The sequence below is a fragment of the Phocoena sinus genome, chromosome 16, assembly GCF_008692025.1.
Source record: "Phocoena sinus isolate mPhoSin1 chromosome 16, mPhoSin1.pri, whole genome shotgun sequence".
Classification (NCBI taxonomy): Eukaryota; Metazoa; Chordata; class Mammalia; order Artiodactyla; family Phocoenidae; genus Phocoena; species Phocoena sinus.
The window spans coordinates 20,316,180-20,334,110 of NC_045778.1; the positions used below are offsets into that span (position 1 = coordinate 20,316,180).

Sequence of the window (17,931 nt, forward strand, 5' to 3'; positions counted from 1 at the left end):
ATAATAAGGAAGAAAAGAGTAAGGCCACTTAAGAAAACATTGTGAGAGCAGAGGAATTCTTTGACACTGTGCAATAAAGAATAAATACCCAAAAAAATGGAGCAGGGATTTTCGTGAGTGTTACTAGGGGGAGAAAGCCCCAAATGAGCAGAAGCTTGCATAAAATAATAAGACTGGAGGAGAGGCAGGTCTTTGTCCATCATATTCAAAACTAGGAAAAGAAATAAAAAATTAGGCCACTGCTTTTGAGAGAAGGATGTGTGGCCAGAAGGAGAAATCTGTATCTTCAAAGTTGATGCCCTCCCCGCAAAAAACATAGATTATTTTACAATAGGATGGTGTGTGTGTGTGTGTGTGTGTGTGTGTATGAGAGAGAGAGAGAGAGAGAGAGAGAGAGAGAGAGAGTTTACTACAGAGTTCTTAGGAAAGGAACAGTTTATATTGAGGAAAATACCTTCAGATGTAATTTCAGAGACATAGTGATATCTGAGGACACAAATGAGCAGAAGCCAAGTCAACGGTGGCTTGACAGAGTATCTTACTCCTTAGGGGTATGAGGCAAAACAAAGGAGAGTAGGTAGGGAGAAAGGAGGTAGAAGGACAATGAGATGAAGTTGCTTCAAAGGATTTTGAAGATTTCTAATATACAAATTGAAACCACTTAGAATATATTGTTACACTACAGAACCCCCTCCCTTCCACCTTCCAAGTTTCTAATAGATTTGCCATATACATGAACATGCCTTGTGCGGGAGTATTTGTATGTATATGTGTGTGTTAAAGGGGAAAAGGGTCATCTTCCAAGTATGAATTAACATACCATAGAATAACAGTAGAAAGACCATCCATAACCTAAAGTAATTCTGTGGAAGCAACAGCTTGGAGCCAGAGATGACCATGAGAATATGAGCCTAAGAAAATTTGCAGAAATCTTGGGAGAACATTGTACTTTACAGGACATGGAATGAGGGTTCAAACCAATTATATCTAGATCTTAAGGGCAAGGAGATGCTAGCAGATGAGTGGTTTATAAGCATAAGTAAGTAGGATGTGAGTAATTGAAAAATGAAGGTCAAAAAAAATAGAAAAGGAATAAAAGCAAGCAAGCAATGGTCACTTAGAGCTCTTATGGGGTTATTAAAAGTAAGTCATGCCAAACTAACGTCATTTCCCTTAAAATTGGGGCTACGAGACTGGTAAATCTGTGGTGCCACAGATAATACATCTTGATTTCAGAAAGGCCTTTGAGAAAGTACTAGAGAATAAAATAAAGAAACATGGTTTATTCATTCAAATGAAGCGAATTTGAAGCTCATTTCAACGACTTTATTCAAAACATGTTAATATTTGATTGATGTTATCTAAAAGAAAGCTATAGCATTAAACAATTGTTAATGAATAAATTGTTAAAGAAATCTGAAAATGACACCAATTTGGGAGGGGAAAACAAATCAAACGTCAAAAAGATCTGGATGGGGCTTCCCTGGTGGAGCAGGGGTTGAGAGTCCGCCTGCCGATGCAGGGGACACGGGTTCGTGCCCGGTCTGGGAAGATCCCACATGCCGCGGAGCGGCTGGGCCCGTGAGCCATGGCTGCTGGGCCTGCGCGTCCGGAGCCTGTGCTCCGCAGTGGGAGAGGCCACAGCAGTGAGAGGCCCGCGTGAAGCAAAAAAAAAAAAAAGATCTGGATGGATATAACAAAAAGACAACTAAGAAGATAAAATGCATTGAATATAAATATAACATCAACCTTTACAAAAAGATAAAATTAGTATCACAGGAGGAAGATCTAGAATAAAAGTAGTCTGAGTTCAGATACTTGGAGGTTTTAATTGCTCACAAAATCAGTAAGAACCAACAGTATGACAAGGCTATCATAATAGGTAAGATAATACTGGACATTAAATCAGGGAGGTAACTGTCCAAGTATAATATGGAATGTTCACATGAAAGCATTTGTTTTTATTTCAAGATGTTTTGATTTCAACATTTTATGGCAGTTACCTATCTAGAATATGCATAGGAAAGGATTTACAGAGATGATTTGGGGGATTTTTGTTTCTTATATTAACAAATTAGTAAGTCACCATTCAACCCTCTGCTGAAGAAAACTAACAAAATTTGATGAAATATAAAATACTTCATGTTAAAAGCATCAAAAAGCTAACAAAACAGTGCAGAATTTCCTGATATAAGTTCCAGAAGAGGTAACATTTAGTATACAAAGATAGCCATTCACATAAGACAAGACACCATGAGCATAATAAAATGACAGCAGCACAAGCAGACACCCAGGGAGTCCAGACACTGAAGTTTTCAAACTTTAACCATAAAACAAATCTGCTTACAGTGTTAAAGTACATCAAAAAACTTAAAAGCTTTTGCACAGCAAAGGAAAATATAAACAAGATGAAAAGACAACCCTCAGAATGGGAGAAAATATTTGCAAATGAAGCAACTGACAAAGGATTAATCTCCAAAATTTACAAGCAGCTCATGCAGCTCAATAACAAAAAAGACAAACAACCCAATCCAAAAATGGGCAGAATACCTAAATAGACATTTCTCCAAAGAAGATATACAGATTGCCAACAAACACAAGAAAGGATGCTCAACATCACTAATCATTAGAAAAATGCAGATCAAAACTACAATGAGATATCATCTCACACCAGTCAGAATGGCCATCATCAAAAAATCTAGAAACAATAAATGCTGGTAAGGGTGTGGAGAAAAGGGAACCCTCTTGCATTGTTGGTGGGAATGTAATTTGATACAGCCACCATGGAGAACAATATGGAGGGTCCTTAAAAAACTAAAAATAGAACTGCCATACAACCCAGCATTCCCACTACTGGGCATATACCCTAAGAAAACCATAATTCAAAAAGAGTCATGTACCACAATGTTCACTGCAGCTCTCTTTACAACAACCAGGACATGTAAGCAACCTAAGTGTCCATCGACAGATGAATGGATAAAGAAGATGTGGCACACATATACAATGGAATATTACTCAGCCATAAAAAGAAATGAAATTGAGTTATTTGTAGTGAGGTAGATGGACCTAGAGACTGTCATACAGAGTGAAGTAAGTCAGAAAGAGAAAAATAAATACCGTATGCTAACATATATACATGGAATCTAAAAAAAAAAGAAAAATGGTTCTGAAGAACCTAGGGGCAGGACAGGAATAAAGATGCAGACGTAGAGAATGGACTTGAGGACACGGGGAGGGGGAAGGGTAAGCTGGGACAAAGTAAGAGAGTGGCGTGGACATATATATACACTACCAAATGTAAAATAGATAGCTAGTGGGAAGCAGCCGCATAGCACAGGGAGATCAGCTTGGTGCTTTGTGACCACCTAGAGAGATGGGATAGGGAGGATGGGAGGGAGACGCAAGAGGGAAGAGATATGGGAACATATGTATATGTATAGCTGATTCACTTCATTATAAAGCAGAAACTAATACGCCATTGTAAAGCAATTATACTCCAATAAAGATGTTAAAAAAAAAAGACTGAAACAAGATCGTACAAGACATGGAAATTCTAGAGTATCCAGAGTAGTCTGAAACTGTCATATAAGGAACGTTCAAAGGTCAAGAAATTTTTAGTTTAAATAAGAGAAGACATATGTAAGTCCTAAGAGTAACCATCAGTTACTTGAAAAATGCATTTTCCTATTGCCTTGATACTGTGTTTCTCCAGAAAGTAAACTAGAAGCAATGAATGGAAATAGCAGGGATGCAGCTTTAAGCTCAGTTTGAGAAAAATGTCTTCAGCAATTAGAATTATCCAATATCTGCTTCACTGTCTCACAGAATTGAGACTGCTATCACAGTAAGTGATCACATATATTGTTAGACAGCTGTGTGTATCGCATATTGTAGGAGAGTCTATCTACTTCAGTAAGATACTAGAGTAGAAGGGCACTGAAGTTTATCCACTACGATTTTTTCATTCTAAGTAGAAATTTAATAGAACCATAAACATTAAAAGATTCTAAGTCACTATATTCCAACGTATGGTCTGAGAATGTTCCAGGATTAATATATTATAGAAGAGTTCTGGGGTCAAGAAATTTGGGAAACTCTGGGTTAAGCAAAGTTAAACCAGTTTCTTTGCTTCAATATTTCTCACCAACTTTAATGCTAATGTACATCAAAAACATTCAAAGGGAATTTCAGTGTGCAGCATTGACCATAATAAAAACTTTTTTTCATGTTGCATATTTATAAGACAGGTTCTGCAGAATACTTTTAGGGGAATACTGGGCTAAATAATTCTAATCTTAATCTCCAAAAATATTTTTCAATTTGCCTTCATTCTATGTGAAACCTTGAAAGCATTGAGTTGAATAATACAATTCAAATATAAATTTTTATAAGGATGAAACAATAAAAAACTATCGCAATTTACCACCTCCTAATTGATTATAAAGGCAGGAATTTTCACCTTACCAAAGCCTTTCATTCTGCCTATCCCAACAAATCTAGAGTTAAAACAGGAAATACTGGGTCATTGGAACTAGGAATTACCTGGCATTTAATCTTTCATGCTCACTTCTGGTTATAGCATTTATTAGTGTCTATATTCACATATAAAAAATGAAGCTCAGAAATTTTCAGGGATTTGTTTAAGGTATCCAATAAACCAGTAGCCAAGTAACAAAAAACATTGTTCAAATATCTCACATACAAATCTATTGGTAGATAGTTGCTAGTGATGAAAACTAATCCCTTTCCTGAAAAGCTACTTAAACAACAGCTACAACAACAAAAAGGTGCCAAATTGCCTTTTTGCAGTAAAACTATCAAAAGAAAAGGAATCTGAAAGTATAAAGGAAAGGTCACTCTACTTTAGGGTTAAAACAAACATTAGTAAGTAAGAGAAAGATTAAAAAAAAAAAAGGTTTAGCTTAGCAATTAGACAAAATGATTTTGACAAGAAGGTCAATCAGACAAGGCCATCATTTGCCTAATAACGTAGTGATACTACGGTCACCAAGCGCCTTTATGAAAATGCAGATGTATTAATGAACAGAAGAGCAAGGGTCCTACTTAAAGTAGGAGAAACAGCAGCGACTCCAAAGGGTTCTTTGCAACCTTTTCATCTAGACACTATTAATGACTTGGTCAAACTAAATAAATTAAGAAAGTGAAAAAGGCTGAAATAAAATTCTCCTTCTACTAAGCTTTTGCTAAATGGTTTTGTCTAACAAAATAAAGCAAGCAAGATATCTTGCTGCCTTTGTAGTCTCTCCTAGTTAAAATACGTTCTTTACTCTTATTAAATCCATTTATACATTTTCATAATGGATTACTACAGACTACCTGCAAACATGCACTGTTTATCTTAGATCAAGAGGAGCTGGCAGGGCTTCCCTGGTGGCGCAGTGGTTGAGAGTCTGCCTGCTGGTGCAGGGGACACGGGTTTGTGCCCCGGTCCGGGAAGATCCCACATGCCGCGGAGCGGCTGGGCCCGTGAGCCATGGCCGCTGAGCCTGCGCGTCCGGAGCCTGTGCTCCACAACGGGAGAGGCCACAACAGTGAGAGGCCCGCGTACCGCAAAAAAAAAAAAAAAGAGGAGCTGGCAAAGTAGTTTTCATTTACAAACTAGGATAAGCTTCCACATGCCTTAAGCTTTTAAGTTTCTCGTTCTCAAATTATTTATATTTACATATTTGTTTTCTATATTATCTATATAATTGTTACTATATATATATTTATATAGGGCATAATCATTTAAATGGTCAAAAGCCTAGAACTTTCTCCTAGCCATTTCCTTATCAGTAAGTCATCTTCTGTTTTTCAATCTCCCACTGGCTTTAAGACTAACTTCTGGCTTCACTCTTGTCAAGTATGCATTAGTTTCACAACCCAATCCAGTCATCTTCTGATGGGTGACATTAAGAAACGTGAGTGAGGCCAGGATGCACTCGGATTGATGCCAGGTTCAGAAAATGGAATTATAAGTGAGAACAATGCCAAGGTAAACTAAGCCATCTTTTACTTACAGCTGACACATGCTGCAAGAGACACATGACATCAATCATATCTGCGAGGATAAGGAGTCTGGTAACTGCAGCCAACAAGGCACGGGCAGCTTGAACCACAGCCTCCCTTTTTGGGAGATAACAGGGATCATCTGCAAATCTCTCAGCTGATACTTTCAGAGCTTCACCTGAAACACATAATCCCAAATAAGTTATACTTTAATTTCACTTACGCCTGTTGCAGCATTTATCATCCAACCTAATTCCAAGTACATTCCATAACTAAGGATAATATTAAAATACTGTCACGACACTAGAACATCGTCTCTCAATAAACAATGCACTTTCAAACTGACATTTGTTTTTGATAAACGCTCTGGAGTTTAAGAAGCGGGATACCATTTTCCCGCAAGAAAACTGTGCTCAATTGACTAGCAGCATCTAATAAAATTGCTGTCAACTTCTGCATTTACTGAATGTCATTTGCTGTGAAAGGTTTCATTACTAAGACTTCAATCGGAAACAACCTTGTTTATAAAAATAAGGTAAATCTTCACTGAGTTACTTTTGAATTCAATGGATGCTAGAAAAGAGCTAGCCGTTAAGACAGTAAGACAGCAGATCTCTGGTAGAAGTTTAACATAGGCAGATTTATTCTAAACTGTCAATATAATGAACAAACTATACCCTAAACTTAGTCACAGAAATAATATTTCATAGTACTTGTTACAGAAATATGGTCACTATTTTTAAGGTTTTTTTCATTTAAAATGTTTTATTATAAAAGTAACAGGTACTCATTTATTTTCCAAAGTTCAGTTCAGAAAGGCATAAAATGACAAGAAAACGTCCCTCTTTACCCCACTCCAGTAACATAATTGTTAAAGATTTACCACATCCACTATTTTTAAAATTTTTCAATTTAAACTTACTTTTATTATGAAAGCAATATGTGACTCATTACTTTTAAATAATTCACCAAACTAAAGAGTATAGAGTGCAATTTTTTTTGTCTCCATACTAATCCCAAAAACATCCACTAAGTTCTTGTATATCTATCCAGAAATTTTTCTATGAATGTATGCATTATGTGGGGGCATATGTATACATGTACACTTATAAATTCATATTATGTTTTATTAGTATATTCACATTCATATATTTGAAAGATTTTATGTCAAGAGAAAACATAAATAGGTATTATATGTTATAAAAGGAACATATAGAAGATATAGATTCTTTTCACAAAAAGTATTATACTAAAAACTTTCAACAATCTGTTCTTTTCACTTATCAATTTATTTTCTTTTCACATTGGGATACAGATGACCACGAAGCAATAGAGCAAAGAACTTAGTGTGGGCAGAAACCACTTAGCCTCTTTATGTTTCATTTTTCTCCACTGTAAATGGAGCTAATAACAATACCTACAATTTTTATGAAGATTAAATGAGAGCAGTAGTTGGAACTTAAAGACTTAATTAGCTGTTATTGTCATTCTTTTTAATGCTTTAATAAAGTTACTTTTTATTGATATATTACAACTTTTTTTACCAGGCCCCCCCTTTTTTTAGTAAGTTCTTTTTACAGCTTTGTTGAGAAATAATTGGCATACATCACTGTTTAAGTTTAAGGCATACAGCATGATGGTCTGATTTATACATATTGTGAAGTAATTATCACAGTAGGTTCAGCTAACATTCATCATCTCATACAGATACAATAAAAAGAAAAGAGGAGATTTGAGAAGATGGCGGAAGAGTGAAACGCGGAGATCACCTTCCTCCCCACAGATACATCTACACGTGGAACAACTCCTACAGAACACCCACTGAACGCTGGCAGAAGACCTCAGACCTCCCAAAAAGCAAGAACTCCCCACGTACCTGGGTAGGGCAAAAGATAAAAGAATAAACAGAGACAAAAGAATAGGGACGGGACCTGCACCAGTGGGAGGGAGCTGTGAAGGAGGAAACGTTTCCACACACTAAGAAGCCCCTTCACAGGCGGAGGCTGCGGGTGGCGGAGGGGGAAAGCTTCGGAGCCACGGAGGAAAGCACAGCAACAGGGGTGCGGAGGGCAAAGCGGAGAGATTCCCGCACAGAGGATCGGTGCCGACCTGCACTCACCAGCCCAAGAGGCTTGTCTGGCGGGCGGGGACTGGGAGCTGAGGCTCGGGCTTCCGTTGGTGCGCAGGCAGAGGACGGGGGTTGGCAGTGTGAACACAGCCTGAAGGGGGCTAGTGCGCCACGTCTGGCCGGGAAGGAGTCCGGGAAAAAATCTTGAGCCGCCGAAGAGGCAAGAGACTTTTTCTTCCCTCTTTGTTTCCTGGTGCGCGAGGAGAGGGGATTAACAGCGCCGCTTAAAGGAGATCCAGAGACAGGCGCAAGCCGCAGCTATCAGCGCGGACCCCAGAGACGGGCATGAGACACTAAGGCTGCTGCTGCAGCCACCAACAATGCTGTGTGCAAGCACAGGTCACTCTCCACACCTACCCTCCCAGGAGCCTGTGCAGCCCGCCACTGCCAGGGTCCCGTGATCCAGGGACAACTTCCTGGGGAGAACGCACAGCGCGCATCACGCTGGCGCAACGTCACGCCGGCGTCTGCCACCGCAGGCTCGCCCAGCACTCCGTACCCCTCCCTACCCCCCCCCCCCCCCCCCCCCCCGCCCCGCACAGGCCTGAATGAGCCAGAGCCCGTGAATCAGCTGATCCTTTAACCCTGTCCTGTCTGAGCAAAGAACAGACGCCCTCAGGCGACCTACACGCAGAGGCAGGACCAAATCCAAAGCTGAACCCCAGGAGCTGTGCTAACAAAGAAGAGAAAGGAAAATTTCTCCCAAAAGCCTCAGAATTAGCGGATTAAACCTCCACAAAACACTTGATGTACCCTGCATCTGTGGAATACCTGAATAGACAACGAATCATCCCAAATTGAGGAGGTGGACTTTGGGAGCAAGATATATTATTTTTTCCCCTTTTCTTCTTTTTGTGAGTGTGTATATGTATGCTTCTGTGTGAGATTTTGTCTGTATAGCTCTGCTTTCACCATTTGTCCTAGGGTTCTGTCCGTCCGGGGTTTTTTTTCCCTTAAAAAATTATTTTTCATAATTATTTTTTATTTTAATAACTTTATTTTATTTTATCTTACTTTATTTTATTTTATCCTTTCTTTCTTTCTATTTTTTCTGCCTTTTATTCTGAGCCGGGTGGATGAAAGGCTCTTGGTACTCCAGCCAGGAGTCCGTGCTGTGCCTCTAAGGTGGGAGAGCCAAGTTCAGGACACTGACCATAAGAGACCTCCCAGCTCCACGTAATATCAAATGGCGAAAATCTCCCAGAGATCTCCATCTCAACACCAAGACCCAGCTTCACTCAACGACCAGCAAGCTACAGTGCTGGACACCCTATGCCAAACAACTATCAATACAGAAACACAGCCCCATCCATTAGCAGAGAGGTGCCTAAAATCATAATAAGGCCACAGACACCCCAAAACACACCACCAGGTGGACCTGCCCACCAGGCAGACAAGATCCAGCCTCATCCACCAGAACACAGGCACTAGTCCCCTCCACTGGAAGCCTACAAAACCCACTGAACCAACCTTAGCCACTGGGGACAGACACCAAAAACAATGGGAACTACGAACCTGCAGATTGCAAAAAGGAGACCCCAAATACAGTAAGATAAGCAAAATGAGGAGAAACACACACAGCACATGAAGGAGCAAGGTAAAAACGAAGGAGACCTAACACATGAAGAGGAAATAGGCAGTCTAACTGAAAAACAATTCAGAATCAGGATAGTAAAGATGATCCAAAACCTTGGAAATAGAATAAATACAAGAAACATTTAAAAAGGACCTAGAAGAACTAAAGAGGAAACAAGCAATGATGAACAACACAATAAATGAAATTTAAAATACTCTAGAAGAGATCAATAGCAGAATAACTGAGGCAGAAGAACGGATAGGTGACCTGGAAGATAAAATAGTGGAAATAACTACTGCAGAGCAGAATAAAGAAAAAGGAATGAAGAGAACTGAGGACAGTCTCAGAGACTTCTGGGACAACATTAAAGGCACCAACATTCGAATTATAGGGTTCCCAGAAGAAGAAGAGAAAAAGAAAGGGACTGAGAAAATATGTGAAGAGATTATAGTTGAAAACTTGCCTAATATGGGAAAGGAAATAGTTAAGTCCAGGAAGCACAGAGAGTCCCATACAGGAGAAATCCAAAGAGAAACATGCCAAGACACATATTAATCAAACTATCAAAAATTAAATACAAAGAAAACATATTAAAAGCAGCAAGGGGAAAACAACAAATAACACACAAGGGAATCCTCATAAGGTTAACAGCTGATCTTTCAGCAGAAACTCTGCAAGCCAGAAGGGAGTGGCAGGACATATTTAAAGTGATGAAGGAGAAAAACCTACAACAAAGATAACTCTAACCAGCAAGGGTCTCATTCAAATTTGATGGAGCAATTAAAACCTTTACACACAAGCAAAAGCTGAGAGAGTTCAGCACCACCAAACCAGCTTTACAACAAATGCTAAAGGAACTTCTCTAAGCAAGAAACACAAGAGAAGGAAAAGACCTACAATAACAAACCCAAAACAATTAAGAAAATGATAATAGGAACATACATATCGATAATTACCTTAAATGTAAATGGATTAAATGCTCCCACCAAAAGACACAAATTGGCTGAATGGATACAAGACCCGTATATATAATGTCTACAACAGACACACTTCAGACCTAGGGACACATACAGACTGAAAGTGAGGGGATGGAAAAAGATATTCCATGCAAATGGAAATCAAAAGAAAGCTGGAGTAGCAATACTCATATCAGAAAAAATAGACTTTAAAATAAAGACTATTACAAGAGACAAAGAAGGACACTACATAATGATCAAGGGATCAATCCAAGAAGAAGATATAACAATTGTAAATATTTATGCACCCAACATAGGAGCACCTCAATACACAATGCAAATACTAACAGCCATAAAAGGGGAAATCGACAGTAACACATTCATAGTAGGGGACTTTAACATCCCACTTTCACCAATGGACAGATCATCCAAAATGAAAGTAAATAAGGAAACAACCTTTAAATGATACATTAAACAAGATGGACTTAATTGATATTTATAGGACACTCCATGCAAAAACAACAAAATACACATTTTTCTCAAGTGCTTAAGGAATATTCCGCAGGATAGATCATATCTTGGGTCACAAATCAAGCCTTGGTAAATTTTAAAAAATTGAAATTGTATCAAGTATCTTTTCCGACCACAACGCTATAAGACTAGATATCAATTACAGGAAAAGATCTGTAAAAAATACAAACACATGGAGGCTAAACAATACACTACTTAATAACCAAGTGACCACTGAAGAAATAAAAGAGGAAATGAAAAAATACCTAGAAACAAATGACAATGGAGACACGACCACCCAAAACCTATGGGATGCAGCAAAAGCAGTTCTAAGTGGGAAGTTTATACCAATACAATCCTACCTTAAGAAACAGGAAACATCTCAAATAAACCACCTAACCTTGCACCTAAAGCAACTAGAGAAAGAAGAACAAAAAAACCCCAAAGTTAGCAGAAGTAAAGAAATCATAAAGATCAGATCAGAAATTAATGAAAAAGAAATGAAGGAAATGATAGCAAAGATCAATAACACTAAAAGCTGGTTCTTTGAGAAGATAAACAAAATTCATAAACCATTATCCAGACTCATCAAGCAAAACACGGAGAAGACTCAAATTAATAGAATTAGAAATGGAAAAGGAGAAGTAACAACTGACACTGCAGAAATACAAAGGATCATGAGAGATTACTACAAGTAACTCTATGCCAATAAGATGGACAACCTGGAAGAAATGGACAAATTCTTAGAAATGCACAACCTGCCAAGGCTGAACCAGGAAGAAATAGAAAATATGAACAGACCAATCACAAGCACTGATATTGAAACTGTGATTTTAAATCTTCCAACAAACAAAAGCCCAGGACCAGATAGCTTTACAGGCGAAATCTATCAAACATTTAGCGAAGAGTTAACACCTTTCCTTCTCAAACTCTTCCAAAATAGAGCAGAGGGAGGAACACTCCCAAACTCATTCTACGAGGCCACCATCACCCAGATACCAAAACCGGACAAAGATGTCACAGAGAAAGAAAACTACAGGCCAATATCACTGATGAACATAGATGCAAATATTCTCAACAAAATACTAGCAGACAGAATCCAACAGCACATTAAAAGTATCATACACATGATCAAGTGGGGTTTATTCCAGGAATGCAAGGATTCTTCAATATACGCAAATCAATCACCGTGATACACCATATTAACAAATTGAAGGAGAAAAACCATATGATCATCTCAATAGATTCAGAGAAACCTTTCGACAAAATTCAACACCCATTTATTATAAAAACCCTTCAGAAAGTAGGCATAGAAGGAACATTCCTCAACATAATAAAGGCCATATATGACAAACCCACAGCCAACATTGTCCTCAATGGTGAAAAACTGAAACCATTTCCACTAAGATCAGGAACAAGACAAGGTTGCCCACTCTCACCACTATTATTCAACATAGTTTTGGAAGTTTTAGCCACAGCAATCAGAGAAGAAAAGGAAATAAAAGGAATCCAAATCGGAAAAGAAGAAGTAAAGCTGTCACTGTTTGCAGATGACGTGATACTATACATAGAGAATCCTAAAGATGCTACCAGAAAACTACTAGAGCTAATCAATGAATTTGGTAAAGTAGCAGGATGCAAAATTAATGCACAGAAATCTCTGACACTCCTATACACTAATGATGAAAAATCTGAAAGTGAAATTAAGAAAACACTCCCATTTACCACTGCAACAAAAAGAATAAAATATCTAGGAATAAACCTACCTAAGGAGACAGAAGACCTGTATGCAGAAAGTTATAAGACACTGATGAAAGAAATTAAAGATGATACAAACAGATGGAGAGATATACCATGTTCTTGGATTGGAAGAATCCACATTGTGAAAATGACTATACTACCCAAAGCAATCTACAGATTCAATGCAACCCCTATCAAACTACCAAGGACATTTTTCACAGAGGTAGACCAAAAAATTTCACAGTTTGTACGGAAACACAAAAGACCCCTAATAGCCAAAGCAATCTTGAGAACGAAAAAATGGAGCTGGAGGAATCAGGCTCCCTGACTTCAAACTATACTACAAAACTACAGTAATCAAGACAGTATGGTACTGGCATAAAACCACAAATATAGATCAATGGAACAGGATAGAAAGCCCAGAGATAAACCCATGCACATATGGTCACCTTATATTTGATAAAGGAGGCAATAATATACAGTGGAGAAAAGACAGCCTCTTCAATAAGTGGTGCTGGGAAAACTGGACAGCTACATGTAAAAGTATGAAATTAGAACACTCCCTAACACCATACACAAAAATAAACTCAAAATGGATTAAATACCTAAATGTAGGGCCAGAAACTATCAAACTCTTAGAGGAAAACCTAGGCAGAACACTCTATGACATAAATCACAGCAAGATCCTTTTTCACCCACCTCCTTAGAGAAATGGAAATAAAAACAAAAATAAACAAATGGGACCTAATGAAACTTAAAAGCTTTTGCACAGCAAAGGAAAGCATAAACAAGACCAAAACACAACCCTCAGAATGGGAGAAAATATATGCAAATGAAGCAACTGACATAGGATTAATCTCCAAAATTTACAAGCAGCTCATGCAGCTCAATAACAAAAAAACAAACAATCCAATCCAAAAATGGGCAGAAGACCTAAATAGACATTTCTCCAAAGAAGATATACAGATTGCCAACAAACACATGAAAGAATGCTCAACATCATTAATCAGTAGAGAAATGCAAATCAAAACTACAATGAGATATTATCTCACACCAGTCAGAATGGCCATCATTAAAAAATCGAGAAACAGTAAATGCTGGAGAGGGTGTGGAGAAAAGGGAACCCTCTTGCACTGTTGCTGGGAATGTAAATTGATAGAGCCACTATGGAGAACAGTATGGAGGTTCCTTAAAAAAACTACAGATAGAATTACCATACGACCAAGCAATCCCACTACTGGGCATATACCCTGAGAAAACCATAATTCAAAAAGATTCATATACCAAAATGTTCATTGCAGTTCTATTTACAATAACCAGGACATGGAAGCAACCGAAGTGTCCATTGACAGATGCATGGATAAAGAAGATGTGGCACATATATACAATGGAATATTACTCAGCCATGAAAAGAAACGAAATTGAGTTATTTGTAGTGAGGTGAATGGACCTAGAGTCTGTCATACAGAGTGAAGTAAGTCAGAAAGAGAAAGAGAAATACCGTATGCTAACACATATATTTGGAATCTTAGGGGAAAAAAAAGGTCCTGAAGAATCTAGGGGCAAGACAGGAATAAAGACACAGACCTACTAGAGAATGGACTTGAGGATATGGGGAGAAGGAAGGGTAAGCTGTGACAAAGTGAGAGAGTGGCATGGACATATATACACTACCAAACATAAAATAGATAGCTAGTGGGAAGCAGCCGCATAGCACATGGAGATCAGCTCGGTGCTATGTGACCACCTAGAGGGGTGGGATAGCAAGGGTGGGAGGGAGGGAGACGTAAGAGAGAAGAGATATGGGAACATAGTATATGTATAACTGATTCACTTTGTTATAAAGCAGAAACTAACACACCATTGTAAAGCAATTATACTCCAATAAAGTTGTTTAAAAAAATAAATTAAATTAAATTATTTAAGGAAAAAAAGAGAAGAAAAGGGGAAAAAAGAAAAAAATGTTCCTTGTGATGAGAATTCTTAGGATTTACTATCTTATCAATTCTATACATCATACAGCAGTGTTAACTATAGTCATCATGTTGTACATTACAACCCTAGTACTTATTTATATTATAACTCGAAATTTGTATCTTTTAACCACATTTATCCAAGTCCCCCTCCCCCCACCCTCCACCTCTGGTATCTGCATGTCTGATCTCTTTTTCTATAAATTTGTTCTTGTTTTAGTTTTTGTTTTTCTGATTCCACACGTGAGTGAAATAATACAGTATTTGTCTTCCTTTGTCTGACATTTCATTTAGCATAATGCCTTCAAGGTCCATCCATGTTGTCTCAAATAGTATCAGTGGACACTTAGGTTGTTTCCATGTCTTGGCTATTGTAAATAACACTTCTATGAACACAGAGATATCTTTTTGATTTAGTGGGTTTTTTGCTTTAGATATATTACCAGAAGTGGAATTATTGGATCACACAGTAGTTCTATTTTTATTTTTTTGAGAATCCTCCATAGTGTTTTCCATAGTGGCTGTACCAATTTACAATCCTACCAATAGTGCATTAAATGCTTATCAGATATATGGTTTGCAAATATTTTTTCCCATTCCATAGGTTGTCTTTTTAATTTGTTGATGATTTCTTTTGCTATACAGAAGCGTTTTAGTTTGATCTAGTCCCACTTGTTTATTTTTTTTTATTTTGTCGCTTATGCTTTATGTGTCATATCCAAAAAATCATTACCAAGGCCCATGTCAAGAAGATTTATTATTATGTTTTCTTCTAGGAATTTCATGGTTTCAGATTTTACCTTTAAGTCTTTAATCCATTTGGAGTTAATTTTTGTGAGTCATGTAAGATAGGAGTCCAGTTTCATTCTTTTACCTGTGAATACCCAATTATCCCAGCACCATTTATTGAAGAGACTGTCTTTTCTCCTTTGAGTATTCTTGGCTCTCTTGCCAAATATTAGTTGACTGTATATGCTTGGTTTATTTCTGGGCTCTTGATTCTCTTCCGTGTGTTTTTATATACCAGGTCACTATTGAATACATAAATTATTTCCAACTTTTTCCTATTTCAAACAATACTACAAAGAACATCCATAACATACATCTTTGCATGCATGGGCAAATTTAGCTGTAACATAAATTCTTAAAAGTAGAATTGCTGAGTCAAGGGGTAAATGAACTTTAAGTTTTGATATACATTGCCAAAAAATTCTCCAAACACACCCATCTCACCAACAACATATAAAAGGGACTGTCTTATCTACTTTACTCCACGAATATTTTGTTTCCATTTATTCATGATCTTCAGCATAAAGAAAATGAAACAAATTATTGTTATTAAAAATAACAAAGAATAGTATTCCTTATTGCGGACAAAACCTGTGAAAAGGGTCTGAGACATTCTCAACTTGTTAATATGTTATTAACACACTTAGCTCTCTTAAGCAATACCAAGTTAGGAACTCAGACTGTGAAGTCAGATACTTCTGAGATCAAATTCTTATCTGCCACTTCTAGTTCTGAGACCTTGGACACTTAAATACTTTCAGCGTCCTCATCCATAGGAAAGGGATAAAAATATTATTTATCTCATAGTGTTTCTGAGGCGTTTAAATGATATATATTTTATAATATATATTTAGCACAGCATCTGAACATGAAAAGCACTCAACAAATATTAGCTGTTATTTTCTCAGGAAATTTCTAGTAGAGACAGTAAATTTTTAAGACCAGTAAATGGTGATTTTTATGTGTTTCTCTGTAAATCAGAATTGCTGCTAGGAGACTGTGAAAAATTAAAGTGACCTCTGAAATTGAGAGCAAATGAATTCCCACAAAAAGATTATCTTTTCTTGTTATGTGTCTGAATTGGAAAGTTATGATAGGCTTTGTAGAATACTGTCTTTGACTTCAAATACTAAAATTAAATATATATTTGAAAAGAATTATGTGTTCTTGACTCTAAAGATGTTAAGATGTTGAACAACTGGCTGAAGAGCCATACTCAGAAAAAGGTCATTAAACATTAAACAACTATTACAGTCTTTATCTCTGTTAAGGTAATATGAAGAGCCAGCCAAGTAGCATTGTTGGGAGGAAAAAAAGTCACTCCTGAAATACATTAATAAAGATGCGGTAAGTAAACTTTGTATTACTGGACTTACCACCCTCCCTCCTCTGCAATACTTCCAATTCTTTTCAGCTGGTTTCACTTCATAATTCTGGTTTCAACATAAACATCTCTTAGCATCTGTGCTTTATAAAGTCTACATGTGGGGAGTCTATTCTGAAATATAATTCCCAATCTTTCTTATAACACTTTTACCTTGAAGTTTAATAAATAAGAAATTTTACTTTTAAAATACATATAAATAAAAACTACATTTTTCCTTTAAGAAATCCCACTCCATACATAAAAGCAAATACTTTTTACTAAATATCATGAAAATACCACAAGAACTAGATTCAGAAAGTTTCTTTCTACTGGAGCCATTTTGTTCCTTTCCTATCAACTATGCTCTTTTTAATCTTCAAAAACTCTGTTATGAAATGCCTGCTTGAATATAGTACTGAGGTATAAACTTTACTACATTCAAAGTTCAACTCCACTTTCTAAAAGTGATTATATTGATTATAAACGTGCAAATCAAAGAAAACAATGTATAAGCAAAACATCCACAGGAGAAAGGAGAACAACCAAAATGAAAATGAGCAAGTACTTTGAAATCTGAAAGATTAAATTTCCTCCAACTTTTATAATTAGCATTATATTTATGATTCAATTAAGGTTTCTAGTTATGCCTTTGGCCACCTTTCTATGTGTGTTTTAATATACCATACACATGTAACAGGCACTAGTACACATTAATTGATTCAATATATAATAACATACTCTGGTATAAAGGAGTTCCCAGGCTGAGATTGGGCACTAGGGGGTTGGTTTTATTTGTTTTTAATTGGGAAACAGCCATTTAGAATATGAAAGCTCCTAAGAGGTAGGAGCTTAAATTTTTTTTAGCGGTATGCGGGCCTCTCACT

The 17,931-nt window shown here is 37.1% G+C and overlaps 1 protein-coding gene across 1 annotated transcript in view; it reads right to left on the bottom strand.

Annotated features, from left to right (window-relative positions):
- Nucleotides 1-17,931, bottom strand: part of CTNNA3 (catenin alpha 3) — a 1,597,197-nt gene that overhangs the window by 1,496,824 nt on the left and 82,442 nt on the right. The window contains exon 4 of the mRNA XM_032609210.1: nucleotides 6,021-6,187. Coding sequence (XP_032465101.1) covers nucleotides 6,021-6,187 — 167 coding nt within the window. The remainder of the gene's footprint in view (nucleotides 1-6,020; nucleotides 6,188-17,931) is intronic.